General features: G+C 37.5%; 2 protein-coding genes across 2 annotated transcripts; one reads left to right on the forward strand and one right to left on the reverse strand.

The window, feature by feature from the left end:
* Positions 1 to 2,252: 2,252 nt before the first annotated feature.
* LOC126610612 (uncharacterized) lies at positions 2,253 to 3,507 on the forward strand. Its single transcript, XM_050278711.1, has one exon. The coding sequence runs from the start codon at positions 2,696 to 2,698 to the stop codon at positions 3,173 to 3,175; it is 480 nt and encodes a 159-aa protein (XP_050134668.1). The 5' UTR covers positions 2,253 to 2,695; the 3' UTR covers positions 3,176 to 3,507.
* Positions 3,508 to 8,385: 4,878 nt separating this feature from the next.
* On the reverse strand, positions 8,386 to 10,478 carry LOC126610608 (RING-H2 finger protein ATL46-like). The gene has a single exon (XM_050278706.1). The coding sequence runs from the start codon at positions 9,808 to 9,810 to the stop codon at positions 8,632 to 8,634; it is 1,179 nt and encodes a 392-aa protein (XP_050134663.1). The 5' UTR covers positions 9,811 to 10,478; the 3' UTR covers positions 8,386 to 8,631.
* Positions 10,479 to 14,255: the final 3,777 nt, after the last annotated feature.

A 14,255-nucleotide genomic window follows, 5' to 3' on the forward strand; every position in this document is an offset into this window, starting at 1 on the left:
ATCCAGGATGGGATATTATCCATTTAAAATAAGGAAAACTAATGAAAAGGGCTTGAAAACTTTGAGTTTTAATGATAAGAACAAAATAAAGGGTAAAGTGAATAGTACCAGGATTGACTTTTTAGTGTAAAAATGTGGTTTTTCGTTAAAGTGAACAATACCGGAAGCTTTTCGTTAAAGTTCCCTTTAAAATATGGTAATAATAAAAAATGAATTTGAAGTTCAGGATGCATGCGGCAGTTTTGGTAAAAGATGATGAGAGCCTAGGAAAGCTAGGTTTTTTGTGATGATGTGGTGATGTGATAAGCCTAGGATTTGACACCCCCCGCAACATCAACACATTTGACTCCTCAGCCGACGAGTTGGCACGCCCCTCATACAACCGAATGACGTAGTTAGCTCATTAGTTACTCGGCCTGTGCGCCACGTAGGCTTTGTAGTTTTTAGGGCCAACAATATGTTAATACATTAATTCAAAATTTGATTTTTTTTTCTGTCTGAAATAAAGAAGATTAATATAGAAAGCGACGTTGATCCTACAAGTCAACAATTTGCTTAATGTTCAAGACAGAAAAAAAAAACAAAAAAAAAAAGGAAGAAGAAGAGGTGCTTACTTGATGTTCAAGGAAAAAACACATACTAAATCTGCTTAATTCATGTCAATTAGGTTGCTTCAGTCAAACATGGCTAGCCTACTTCCCTTGACAAAAATGAAAAAAAAGATGAAGGAAATAAAAAAAAAACGAGGACATTTCATTTTTCACGTTAACACCTAGAAATCAGAAAAGAAAGAAGTTTCATGTTGTAATCGGGTGTGACTTCAATGCTACATATATAATTGGTAACGCTCAAATTTACAGGTTAACAAACAAGAACAATAAGCCCTTGGTGGATGGGATCAAAGCTATGAAATAAATAGATCCAAGATTTAATTGGTTTACCTCTCAAAATTGGACTAGATTTACAGTGTTGCTCGTAATATATTAGTTTGAAAGTTACAAGTAGCGCTCGGCTAAAGAGTAGTATTCTCTTTCTTCTCAATTGTCTGATCCCTTTACAAGAAGTTCCCACCCCTTTCTATAGGCCTCAATGAACCTAGAAAGCCTTGTGCTCACATACTTTCTCTTTTCTGGAATTTTATGTGCCAGCTACTTGTAGACTGGTGTGCTGACAACCTTTTCGCCCATAAGCCGTTATTCGACGGTGAAGCAACAATCAATCTGTCAGAATTGCGCATTCTTCTAGGTCGATATGTGCTGAGCGACCTGCTCGGCCTTGACTAGTCAATGATATCTCTTCCGAGTAGTCGCCTGACTACCTTTACATCATGTCCTAGACTTCTTGATTGGTGACTGATACACGACCTGATTGGCATCTGAGTAGACCTACTCCTAAAGCTTGTGCCATAAAGTTGCAGTTTTCCCACATGTCCTTGAAGGTCGAAAAGTACTTATGTTTATGTTGCTTACTCAAACTAGACTAAAATGAAGGTCAAAAAGTACTTATGTTTAAGTTGCAGTCTTCCCACGTGGCCTTGACTAGTCAATGATATCTCTTTCGAGTAGTCGCCCGACTACCTTTATATCATGTCCTAGACTTCTGCTTTTGATTGGTGATCGACACGCGGCCTGATTGGTATATGAGTAAGCCTACCCCCTAAAGCCTTGTGTCATAAAGTTGCAGTCTTCCCACGTGTCCTTGAAGGTACAAAAGTACTTATGTTTATGTTGCTTACTCAAACCAAACTAATGAGCGGTCGGTTGCAGTGCTCGGAAATGCCCCTCTCCAATTCCACTAAGCCTTGAATTTTATCGGGCCTTTCTCGGTCTTTTTCTCTCAACTTGTAGTATTTTGGGAGTCGAAAATGGCCCTACGTTAATAACAATTAGTCGTTAGATTTGATTTCCACAACTATTGAGATCTTTTATCTTCATTCATAGTCATTATGATCGTTATTATTCAATATTACGTCGTACTGAAGAAATTTCCATTATAATCAAATACTAAAAATTTGATACCTATATGGCGTTCGACTAAAAAAATAAATAGCTGTCCTCTAAATTAATAGCAACGGTGCAATAAGTCTTGACCAGATCTAACAATGTTGCTGATTCATTTTCTTAAGTTAAAACAAGCCAATCTGTTTAATTAAACAACTGTTAAATATATAAACTCCCCATAATTAACCTGGAATTAATAATACGAAATTAAAAATATGATTAATCAGAAACGGTCAGTTCCCGCCAGTGACAGATAGAACTAATTAACTACTAAATTACGAACATACCCTCATCGCATATGCCTGACTGGCTCCCGCGCCGCTGCGGGACCGACCCTCTTTGGTAAACTCACCAAATTCGACCGTTAAAACATTATCATATCAAGTCCTTTCAATTCTGAGCTGGTTCTCCGATTAACACCTGGCAACCGGAATTTCCCGGCAAAATACGTTTGACCTCCAACGAGAATGCCGTTACAAATCGACCTATATTTGTCTCCCTCCAAATCCTCGCTCCCGGATCAGAAAATCCAGGGAGCAATCGATCGAGAGAGGGCTTTAGGGTTTGCAGAAAGAGAAAGATCTATGGATTTAGGGATTTTACCCAAATCGAAATTCCTCAAATCTTTCTCTTTCTCTGCCCAATTTTCCCTCTGATTTCCGAGCCTTAATTTTCTCCAAATTTTCCGTTTTAAAATGTCGTCGAAAACCGAGTACGACGCCGTTCCAAATCCGAAAACTGACTCCGCCGCGGAATCCGATGACGGGGAGGAGTTGGTGCTCGCGAGGAGAAGCGGGTGCTGTTTCTGGATCCCTTGCTTCGGACCCGAACCCTCCTCTCCGCACGGGTCGTGGGAGCGGATCCGGTCCGCCGGCGAATACGAGGATCCGTGGCTGTACCGCGGCTGGAAGAAGATCCGGGAGTGGTCCGAACTGCTCGCCGGTCCCAAGTGGAAGACCTTCATCCGGCGGTTCAACAAAAACAATCCCAGGCGGTCCGGGAAATTTCAATACGACCCCACGAGTTACTCCCTCAACTTCGACGAAGGCCCGGGGCAGAACGGTAATTTGATTGATGATTATTTGTACAGGGATTTCTCGTGCCGGTACGCGTCGATTCCGGTGTCGGCGAAGTCGTCGATGGATTTGAGCGGCGACTCGCCCCCCTTCACGTGAGAGTCACGTGATGAGGGGATGTAGAGAGAGTGTGAAGGAAAACAGAGGGAATTGATGGGGGTGTTCTGGCGCCGCGCGCAGGGTTTTGCCTTTTGCGGGAGAGTTGACGGCGGAGGAAATATGGCCTTAGCCTCCATATTTCTTTTAAAACTCTTGTATGCTTGGTACAGTGTCATGCTATTTCATGTTTTGTGGTACAATTTCATCCTTTGTGGCCCTCTATTTTGGATCCTGGTATATCGTATCTATTGTGTATTAGATTCTTTTTACATAGACATCGCGCAATTGAATTTAGACGTCGCGCGCTATCTTAACATTTCAGTTGCATGTAAGTTATTCTTTTGTTAATGACTAGTTTGTTGCCTTTAGACCTCGTTTGGTCTCTAGGATCGAATTGAAATCGATAACTGGTATAATTTAAGTATATTGAAAGTAAAGGCTAGAATATATAATGTTCCTGATAAGTTATCTTCTACCTTTAAGTTGGACATAATTGTTTTATTTTTTCCTTCAACTTACCTCAAATATGTTCGATTATCCATTCTAATCTAATCTCAGCAACCAAACGAGAGTTTTAGATTTTTACTAGTGATGGAAATCCTTATACTCAAGATCATTTGCTTTGTGCTTGTGCGGTGTTTGACAAGGAAGACACGCACAAAGCTATAAGCCGTGGCCCATGGGCAAGTTGCTATAAGTTCCTCGTACATGCAAAAATCCAATCCGACTTAATTATGAAGGCCCTACGCACTCATCTGCATATCATGTTTACGTAGAAGATAATGGCGAATCCACGATTTTAAGATCAGAGGGTCCCAACATAAAAGTTCAAAAACAAAAATATTAGACTAATTTGGTTCTATATCATTATTTTCTATTGAATTTGGTTCATTGAATAAATCAAGATTAATCTCAAAGGTAATAAAACCAACAAATTCTCCTCAACAACATAACGCAATTAGTGACTCTACAAAGATAACATTTGTTAATTGGGAGTTGGGACTAGAGTCTAGGATTGAAAAAAAAACTTATATGAATTTGGAAGAAATAAAATTAGGCAACTAAAGGCGGTAGAACGGCAAATGGTGGTGGGGAATAGGGTAACTTGGGTTTTAAGTTGGAAGGTTGCAACAATTGGGGATGGGAGTTCTTAAATATAATTTGGGGATATTGGAAAAGACCGAAGTTCTCGGGCTCTGTAGAGAAAACTGAGATATCTTAGTTTTTATATTTTTTATAATGACCTAGCTAAAAAACGTTGTTGTTTTGGCTAGGCCTTTTAAAACAAAAATTAAAAACCTCTTATTCTTCTTTGTTATAAGCACTGCTGCCTGCACATCCATGGAGGCAACAAGCCTCTCCACTGCACCTACCCAAATTGTTGGAGGGTCCTGACGGTCGATCACAAGTGTTTCTTCGAGCTTCCAAAGGGTCCTGGGACCCCCCCGAGTCTCTATATGGATCCACCAGTGGTAGCAGACACGATGAAAACTGCCTTCATATCTTTCTTTCTTTCCCCTATTGATCAATGCATTTGATCTCTTCTTTCTGCAAGTAGGGGCGGATTCACCTTGGGCAAGTTGGGTCAACCGACCTCTCCTCCCCCCATTCTTAGAAATACTGTACGGAAAAATTGGGAGCTGCCCTTTGAAAGCATGAGATGCTCAAGTTGTCATCCAACTGCTCAATGAATTGCCTTTATAGACACTGGGCAGGGTAGTTGCTAATGTCATACCTTTGTATGCGTTGTTATGTGCATATTTCAATAAGCTCACTCAACATATGTTAGCATCTGTCGGCATGCTCGCCTAAAAGCTATTGACATCAGCTGACATGCTCGCTCAGAAGTTGTTGGCATATGTTGACAGGCGTGCAATATGACTTGGCAAATGATCTCAGGCATATCAGGACTCGATGAAATGGAAATTTGCATGCTATTTTGCGCGAGCTATTCTTATCAACTCCCTCAATAATATTTCCTAGATCCGTCATTGTTCGCAAGTCATCCTTATCTCCACATTACCACTTTTTTTTTAATCTTTCGTCGATTATTATCTTTTGTAAATATTCATTTGAAGTCTTGTGATCAATATTATATATATTAGATGAAGATATGTTTGCGGTCTATGATAGCCAAACTATTGCATCTTTATCTCTTATGATCCTTCATTCAAAGTCACGTGATGAGTGTTATAGGATGACGAGAATATGTTCTCGGTGATATCCAAGTTTCTGGAACCAGTTATAGCGAATTTTTGCATCCATGTCCCCTTATTTTAGTTGCCACAGACCAACAGTCCACAAGCTTTTACCATCCAGATCCCATTCCCTCTATCTACTGGGTTGGGCCTCGTAGACCTACGTATCATGCGATTTAGGACCCGTTTGGAAAGAATGAATTCTTCTCATAATGTTCATAACATGATTTACGCAAGCTACTCTTTTTCTTCTATTCATCTTTTTTTATTCAAGAGGAAATTCAAATGTGAGAAACTAACATACATATCCATTGCGCCGAAATCATTTTCTTGATGTTTTTTTTCTTTCTAAAAGTGCTTTTATAATCCAAAAGTAAAAGTAACTTCAAATTTTTTGCCAAACAATTTCATAAACTTTTGGTTATCCACATGATATTTCTCAATCAGATGACTGAGATATTGACAAATCCCCTTAGCTTGACATTTTTACAAACATGTACTCAATAGGGCACCGAAAGGCTATTGGTTATCAAGATTGCAAATTTGACCATTTAGAAAGGGGTTCTTAATTAGAATAAATTGTAGCAATGGTCCCTTAACTTTAACTTAATTGGAGTAATGGTTCCTCAACTAAAAATTCATTACTATTAATCCCTCAACTCATCAAAACATGCAGTTATGGTCCCTCAACTAAAAATCAATTACCATTGGTCCCTCAACTTTAATCCAACTGGAGAAATTGTCCCTCAACTTTAGCCCAATTGGAGTAATGGTCCCTCAAATTTAATCCAATTATAGCAATAGTCATTCCAACGTAACTTATTTTGACAAATTCTAACGAAGTTGACGAAAATGACCATAGCTACACATTTTGATGAATTGAGGGACCCTTATTGTAGCAATGGTCATTCCAACATAACTCATTTTGACAAAATTCTGACGAAGTTGACGAAAATGATCATAGCTACACATTTTGATAAGTTGAGGGACAAATGGTAATGAAATTTTGATTGAAAAACCATTACTCCAATTTAATTAAAGTTGAAGAACCAGTACTACAATTTACTCTTTTAATTATTTTAAAAACACTTTTTAATTATCTACTAAATGCTTTTAGCTCTTCTAAAACAGTGTCAAATGAGCCCTAATTAACTTTACTATACAATTGTACAAGGGGGCAAGTGACAGATGTATCTCGAGTTTCAACACACAACCTTAGCTACATAGCCTATGTACAAGGGACAAATCCCTAATCTATCTTATTCTGTTATTTTAGTTGCATGGACATCCCTAATGTACTTATCAACGAGAGATATTTCAATGTGTTTAAAATATATAATGTTATACCACACATTATTATATAAATACAAGAACGCTTGAAAAATAATTTTTTTTTTGCAGTTATATAATATCATGTGATTTGACATCTCTGGACAAACTGAAAATTTTCATCAACTGGAATATGTGGACCCCACAAATACGTAAAAAGACATCTTCACACTTATTGGTTGGTGCATTGGTGACCGTGTGATGCATTTTTCTATTACCAAAAACACGATCATTCACCGTGAATATATATGTACACATATTCCAATCCTTTTGACCCACAAAAAAAAATCTGCATATTCCAATCGAATCCTAAAATAAACACATAAAATAGTACCATTCAAATCTGTTTCTTGGTGCAACCTCTTTATTTTTTCGTTTTTTTTTTTTTGGCAATATTTTTAGGAGCCAGTTCAGTTGACAACTCTACTCCCAAAACAAAATCACGGGTTAAAGCTAAAAATATTAAATAGTATTTATTTTGTTTAACGGGGCAAATTCGTAATACTATTTTTTTTATACAATTTTTGACACATATTTATACAAGGTTCACTCTGTAATATATTTTAACGATTCGAATCATTTATCTTTTAGATCTTCCCGTAAAGATCATGTATATCCTAAATCACCCAAATCTAAAATCATATGACCCTAGATTAAGGCTTAAGGTTTCTTTGTAGAACTGTATTCATTTTCTTTTTTACAAATGAATGTTTTAATTAATTTGAATTTATCTAAGTTTTTGCAAATATGATATATGAATGATATTCTAAAAAATCAACAGTTCAACTCATTAAACGGAGTGATCCCTACAAAAATGTTAGAATGATGTCACGAATCCAACCCTTATTTTATTATATTGATATTATCTTATTTGAGTTAATACAAATACAATGTGGAAACCTCAACTTTTTTGCTTGATTTTTTAGCACAAATATTTGAAATTATGAGGGGAACTTTGATTTCAACTTGGCCACATGGGAAGGGCAAAAAGGTGACCCCGCTACAGCCAATTTTTGAATAAAAGGGTCCCGTTTCACAAGAAGCAAAAAATTATGTCACACAGCTTTCATGGATCCCCACCCTGTCCAACTGCCCACCCCAAATTAGGTCACTACTTATTTCCTATAGATTGTGTTAAAAAATAGTTAGCGATTTTCACGCCCTCGTTTTCTCTTTCTGCACTCTTCAACTTATATGTCCCTTACTTTCCCTTACTTTCCCTCATTAAGTCCGAAAATTAGAAAAATGAAGAACTACACGAGAAAAAACTGAGAGTGCGGAAATCGTTACCCGACCAATCAAAAGGCAATAACAAAGAAAATGCACTTGACTTGACCCCTTGCCATAGATTGGCTCATGAACATACAAATATAAATGTACAAGAAGAAAATTGTCAATTGAGACCCTTAAAGGCAAAGGTCAAAGCCTTCAATAGGATTGATTGGATTGCTTGTCTCGAATTATCTTTGCCAAATAAGGATCTTGGAGAAAACCATATAGAGGAGAAGATAGAAAGCACCATGAAGTTCTAATTGCATCTATTTTAGACCTAATTCCATGGATCCCATAACCAACGAACTACAACAACATTTGGATTTTCCGGCCTAGATAACTTCCGCTAATTTGAAATTACGCTAAACAAACTGCGCGAAAGGGCAATCCATCTGACAAGATTAACACAAGTTTCCAACAAGAAGAATGGCATAGCCCATATCTCAGCTGCCAGTATTGTCATTCCCTAACATTAGAAAACCCCTTCTTCACAAGACATTATATCCAGTTTTAAGAAAGTACACGACACGGTACACAATCAATCATCACAAGTACAGAATTAGCATTACAAAAAAATTTGGAAAGGCAAAACTACGTATAACACACTTTGATCATTGGATTAATAAGCAACCACGTAAACAATAAAGAATATACCTCTCATTCTGGTTGCGTTCTTTTCATCCATGGCAAGTCTGTATTAAGAGAGGAAGGCATACCCATCTGTGTATCTATCGAGCTTGAAAACTTTCCCTTCTTCGACCAGAGCCAGATCTTGGAAACAGAATAGCTTTCACCCTTAGTCACACTGCTGATCTTCTTTCCCTCCATGTCACTATCAATTGAAAGATTACCATTGTTTTCTATCCCTCTTGTTGTCTTTACATTGCGGCCTTGCTGATCATTTGATAAGGGAACCCGAAGGTCGGAATCATTAAGCACATACTGATACGAACCCATTGAAAAACATCTTCTTGCATCCAATCTACTGCTACTACTCTCCCCTCCTCCTGTCTCCCCTACCTCAGCATCTACCTTTCTAAATTTTCCCAGTCTCACAGGCAAAATCCCATTATCGACGACAATTTCCTCAATGTCCACGGTTTTTTGCCTTGAAGCGAACCTGTTTTCTCCATTACCAGGATACCCTTCTTCTTCTCTATAGTCATCAAAATCAAACATTGGGTTTTCAACTGAATACTCGGGATTAAAGAGGGTACTCCTACATAGAGGACATGTTGAATTTGACAGCAGCCAAGTATCTATACAGTTGATATGGAAAGCATGGCTACACGTAGGGAGCAATCGGAGCTTGTCCTTCTCAGTGAACTCACAAAGGCAAACGGAACAATCAAACGGCTCGTTCAAACCCACAATGTCCCGATACTGGAAAACAGGAAGAGCGTCGATAAAAGCTTGATCTAGACCAGAATCATGAAGGTGGAAGAGTTGCTGCAGCTGTCTCTGAAGAGCATCAGCAGTAGACATTTCTGGGTACCTATTAGACTGAGAATCCGCCGAGGAAGACGGGTGCTTGGTAAGAAATCGAACGAGCAGGTGAAGCAAACCGGAGATGAAAAACAGCACAGCCAGAATCACTATTATAAAAAGAACGGCAGGACTTATTTTTGTGCCGGATGATGATGGTGGCGATGGATTCGAGTTCGATTCACTACGAAAAGTTCCAGCATATGGGGGTGAAGAGTGAAGAGAAAAAGTAGGAGGGTAGCTCAAATAACCATCTTTAATCTGGATTTGATGCTCAACCCGAGACATCTTCAAATGGGTGTGCCCTGAAAACCATCTAAGATCTTTCCCCTCTGCCATTTGAGATATCATATCGCTTTCTGATACAAGCAATATTAGGGGAGGGGGAAATCAAACTCCGAGCTCGGGTGCAAGGGCGAATGCTGTTAACCAACCGAGCTACGAGCCCCTTGCATGTTCATACATATCTTACAACCAAAAACCATGCTCTTCTCTCTACTCAGAGACCAATCAAACACAAACCCAATTCATATTTCATGGAATTAAAGCTGAATTCAATCACTTTTTCTTCGTTCATCACCAGATTTCCATACCCCACAACTCATTTTTTTTGCAGATACAAACCATGTATTTTTATCTAACTTCTATTGTGGGTTTATATGCTTTCAATTTTCACACCAAATCGACTGATAACTTGACAGAATCTGACAATAATATTTCAGAATAAAAAAATGGAGCATACCTAACTTGATTCTTCTGAGGGAATCCACCATTTTTCATGTAATTTTCAAAAGGTCTGCAACAAAACGATGCTCTTTGCCGCCCTCCAAGTTGCAGCAGGGAAGAAGAAACCCTACAGACTCCGGGGCTTTTGATTCCGCCCGCAAATTGTACCGACAAAAGAAGAGGAAAGTGAAGTTGGGTTTCTCTTTCTCTCTCTGGAGTTCCTGATTGATGGAAGCACAGAGAGAGAGAGAGAGAGAGAGAGAGAGAGAGGGGCAGAAGGGTGACAGTGGCGAGAGCTCCTAAAGTGCCAAAAAGAAAACTAACGTCTGGCTCGCACGCGCTTAAGGGAGCGCGTGGGGGTCGTATGGTCAACTGTAAGCGACAACGTGCTTAACCCCGGAAACAGAGCTTCGAGGTGGGCCCGGGCTTTGATTAAGAAAGGGATCGTCTGTGTTCCGGTGGATTAGGTTGTAGGATAAGGAACCAGCCAACCAGGTGGATGACTTCTCGTATAGGGCACATCAAAGTGTCAGTTTTGTAAAATCAAATATTTTGGTAAAATAAATATTTTGGGAGTATTGGAGACGTGACACCCTACTCGAGTTTGAACCTTCTTATTTGTTTGAAAATGTGAACTATGGGTTATGAGCCATTTCTGGTGATGGATTAACAATTCGAATCAAATAGGTTAGTTAGTCAAGATAATTTTGTTCATTTTTTTAAAGGTGCATTTTGTTATTGATATGTTATGGACATGTAAGTATTATTATTATATGATGACTCGTAACTATTTTTTTTTAATTTTATACAAATGATATTCTGTTTTAAATTACTCTAAATTGTATAAAGGAAGATTCAAACTCGAGTATAGCTAGAAGTATATTTTCTCTGATTAATGTAGCTACGCTCTTAGCTTCTCGTTTTTCGTTTTTTATACCGTTTTAGAAAGAAAAAAATATTTCTCTATAGTTTCATAGTTACATTCCAATTATTTTGTTTAAAGACTCATATTTACAACAAGTTTCTAAGTAAAATGTAATGTAATTATCAGCCAACTCCTAGTCTAGTGATTTTTTTTTTTCAACTTTTAGTCTAATCGGCCCTTATACATCCGTTGGTTGGGAGTTGACACCCGAAATGAGGGAGTATTGGAAAGAAGAGTTTGGAAGTGTGATTCTTCTCTCCATGTTGATAAAAAATAAAAATAAAATAAAAAAATAAAAAAGCGAAGTGTAAGTTATGAGTGCAACTTTTCATCACTATGATGCAAATTATTTAGCATAATTTTTTCACACAACCGATTACTCATTTACGCAATTCATAAAACAAGTGGAATGTTAACATAGAGCAATAAATAATTTACTTTTATATATTACTAGCATTTGCCTATACAATTTGTGTGTATGAACACATTTTTTTAGAAAATGAGAAAGAGAGAGGGAGAGATAGAGAACGTGGGGGGAGTGGAAGGTTTTTGGTTTTTGATTTTTTTTTATTTTTTAATATTGGAAATATTTTAACATCACATGTATGTGAGGTTTCAATAAAAAACAGTAAAATTTGAACCTATGAAATTACATTATTGCCCATCATTTTTTTGTGTGATAGAAGACTAATTTGTCTTTTCACCCTCTTTTGGTTGACAAAGAGGGTTTTATTAATTAGTAGAGATTAGTTGAATAACTACTCAAGTTTCTCTTATATATGAATTAATTCAGCTAATCTGTTACAATTTTTTAACATTTTAGGTTACAGATATTACGTGTTTGATGGTTAATTGAGTGTGCCTTTAAAGTATGAAATTGGGAATACTTTATCTTGAGTTTAAAGGCAATTAGGTGAGGGTTTTGGATTGCAATCACAATTTACTTGGAAAGTGATAAGAAAGATGACAAAATAATTAGGAAGTCTTGCTGCAGTTAGGTACATAATCCATCTTCACAAGTCACAACAAGGCTAGGATCTGGCCAGATGTTTCTTTTTCTCTCCCTAATCAATCTCTCCACCTGTTAGTTAAACATATATGATTGCCATTTGATGATGTTTAATTTGCCACGCAAACTATTTGGTGATGTTTAGGTTGAACAAAGTTGGATTCACCATAATACTAATTGACAATATGAGAAGTAATCTCAATTACTCATAAGTACATGTAAGGTCATTTCTTTCTCCAATATGGGATTGATTCTTTCAACACGCCCCCTCACAAGTAGTGAATTTTCAAGCTTAGCGTGTGGACAATACAAATCGAGTGACGTGGAACAAGTGTGGCCATTGTGTTTCACACATGGGACAACCTGCTCTTATATCATAAAAAAAGTTGGGCTTCACCATAAAGCCAATTAATTTTATAGTGGAACCTCAACGTTCTTTATTGTGTTGAGAGCATCAATCCCACATTGGGAAAAGCAAGGACCTTGCATGTGCTTATAAGTAGTTGGGTTACTCTCCAGGCTGGTTTGGTATTGCTGTGCTTTGAAAAAAAGCTGCTGTGAGCATAAGCGGCTGTGCTGTGAGAATAAGCGGCTGTGAAATAAATCAGCAGAGCGTTTGGTAAACTTTTTTGTAAAAGTGCTTTTGGAAAAAAAAAAACAGTCTGATAGTGGGTCTTTTCATTAAATGAGCACTGTAGCCCCGTGTGCTTTGAAAAAAAGCCAGTTTTCCAAAGCTGCAAATAGCAGCTTCAGCTTTTTCCTTTGATTTCAGCTTATTCTCACAGCAGCTTCCAAAATAAGCCTTTTTTTTTCAGTTTACCAAACACCTAAAACCCTAACAGCTTTTCATAGGTGCTTTTGTTTTAAGCACCTCACTCCCAAACTAGGTCTCCATATTGCCAATTGTTTTACAATAAAACCCCAACTGCTTCGCGAAATCTGACCAGGTTGTTCCCCCTACTGTCCACAGATGCTCCACGTCACCCAATTTGTGTTGTTCGCATGTTAGGCTTGAAAGTTCTCTGCATGTGGATTCACCACACATGAGGGTGTGTGTTGAGAGCATCAACCCCACATCGAGGAAAGGAAGGACTTGCATCGGTATGTACTTATAAGTAGTTGAACTACTTCCTATATTACCAATTGATTTTATGATGGACCCCAACTTCTTCATAGGTTTTATTAAATGTTGATTCTACTGACTGCCAAGGCAGGTGGTAAACAATTTGAAGAGTAATGATTTAAAATTGTTGCTTACATAGAGTTAACATCTTCCTGTTGCCAGTTGTTATATCATAATAGAACAATAAGCTTTGCATTTCGGACCTATAGTTAATAGTCCATTATATATTAAAGAACAGAACATCAATCCAAACGTGTACATAATCACAGTGGTTGAACAAATGTCCTTCTCACAATGTGCTCAAGTTTAAATTTTCTCCTATATACATTTTAGATTAGTTTAAAGTGAATATTGCTAGAATAGAAAAAGAAAAATCAAGGACGATCGATATGATATTAACTAACATATCTATAATATGTCAATTACAAACGTATTAATTTGGTGTCAACATAAGTAACGAGTATCATAGTCTTCAAGAATGAATATCTACAAATTAATTATAGGCATTAAGCTTGGATCTTTTGACGCATGGGAGATGATTTTCTCACTCCTTTCTTTCTTTTTGCACTCATTTTTTTCAGCCTTGAAATTAAATAAATCAAAGAAAAACTAATAAAAAAAACAATAAAAAGAATACAGAATGAGATAACAAGTGTGAAAATCACCACCATGGACACATTATGTGTGAACTCAAGCCTTTGACATCCGATGTTGAGTAGACAATCAGTGGTTGTTGGGTCCTTTCAGAATACATAAAGGATACTCCATTTTGGCATTATTAAACTTCATCATTTTTTGCTTGACTAGCATCGTTTTTGGTTCGTACAGGATTACCAAATTTGTGCTGCAATTCATGATTCTGTCTGTCACTGTGCACATCACGACTTCAAATGGCAATTGGTGGTTCTCATAAAATTCCATGTTTTCATATTATGCAATTTTAGAAATACCTTAGCCAACTAAGGTTGAAGGGATAGAGGAGGAACCTCTCTTTTGAGGAATAACGAGTTGTA

The sequence above is a fragment of the Malus sylvestris genome, chromosome 17 (genome assembly GCF_916048215.2).
Source record: "Malus sylvestris chromosome 17, drMalSylv7.2, whole genome shotgun sequence".
In the NCBI taxonomy this organism is placed as follows: Eukaryota; Viridiplantae; Streptophyta; class Magnoliopsida; order Rosales; family Rosaceae; genus Malus; species Malus sylvestris.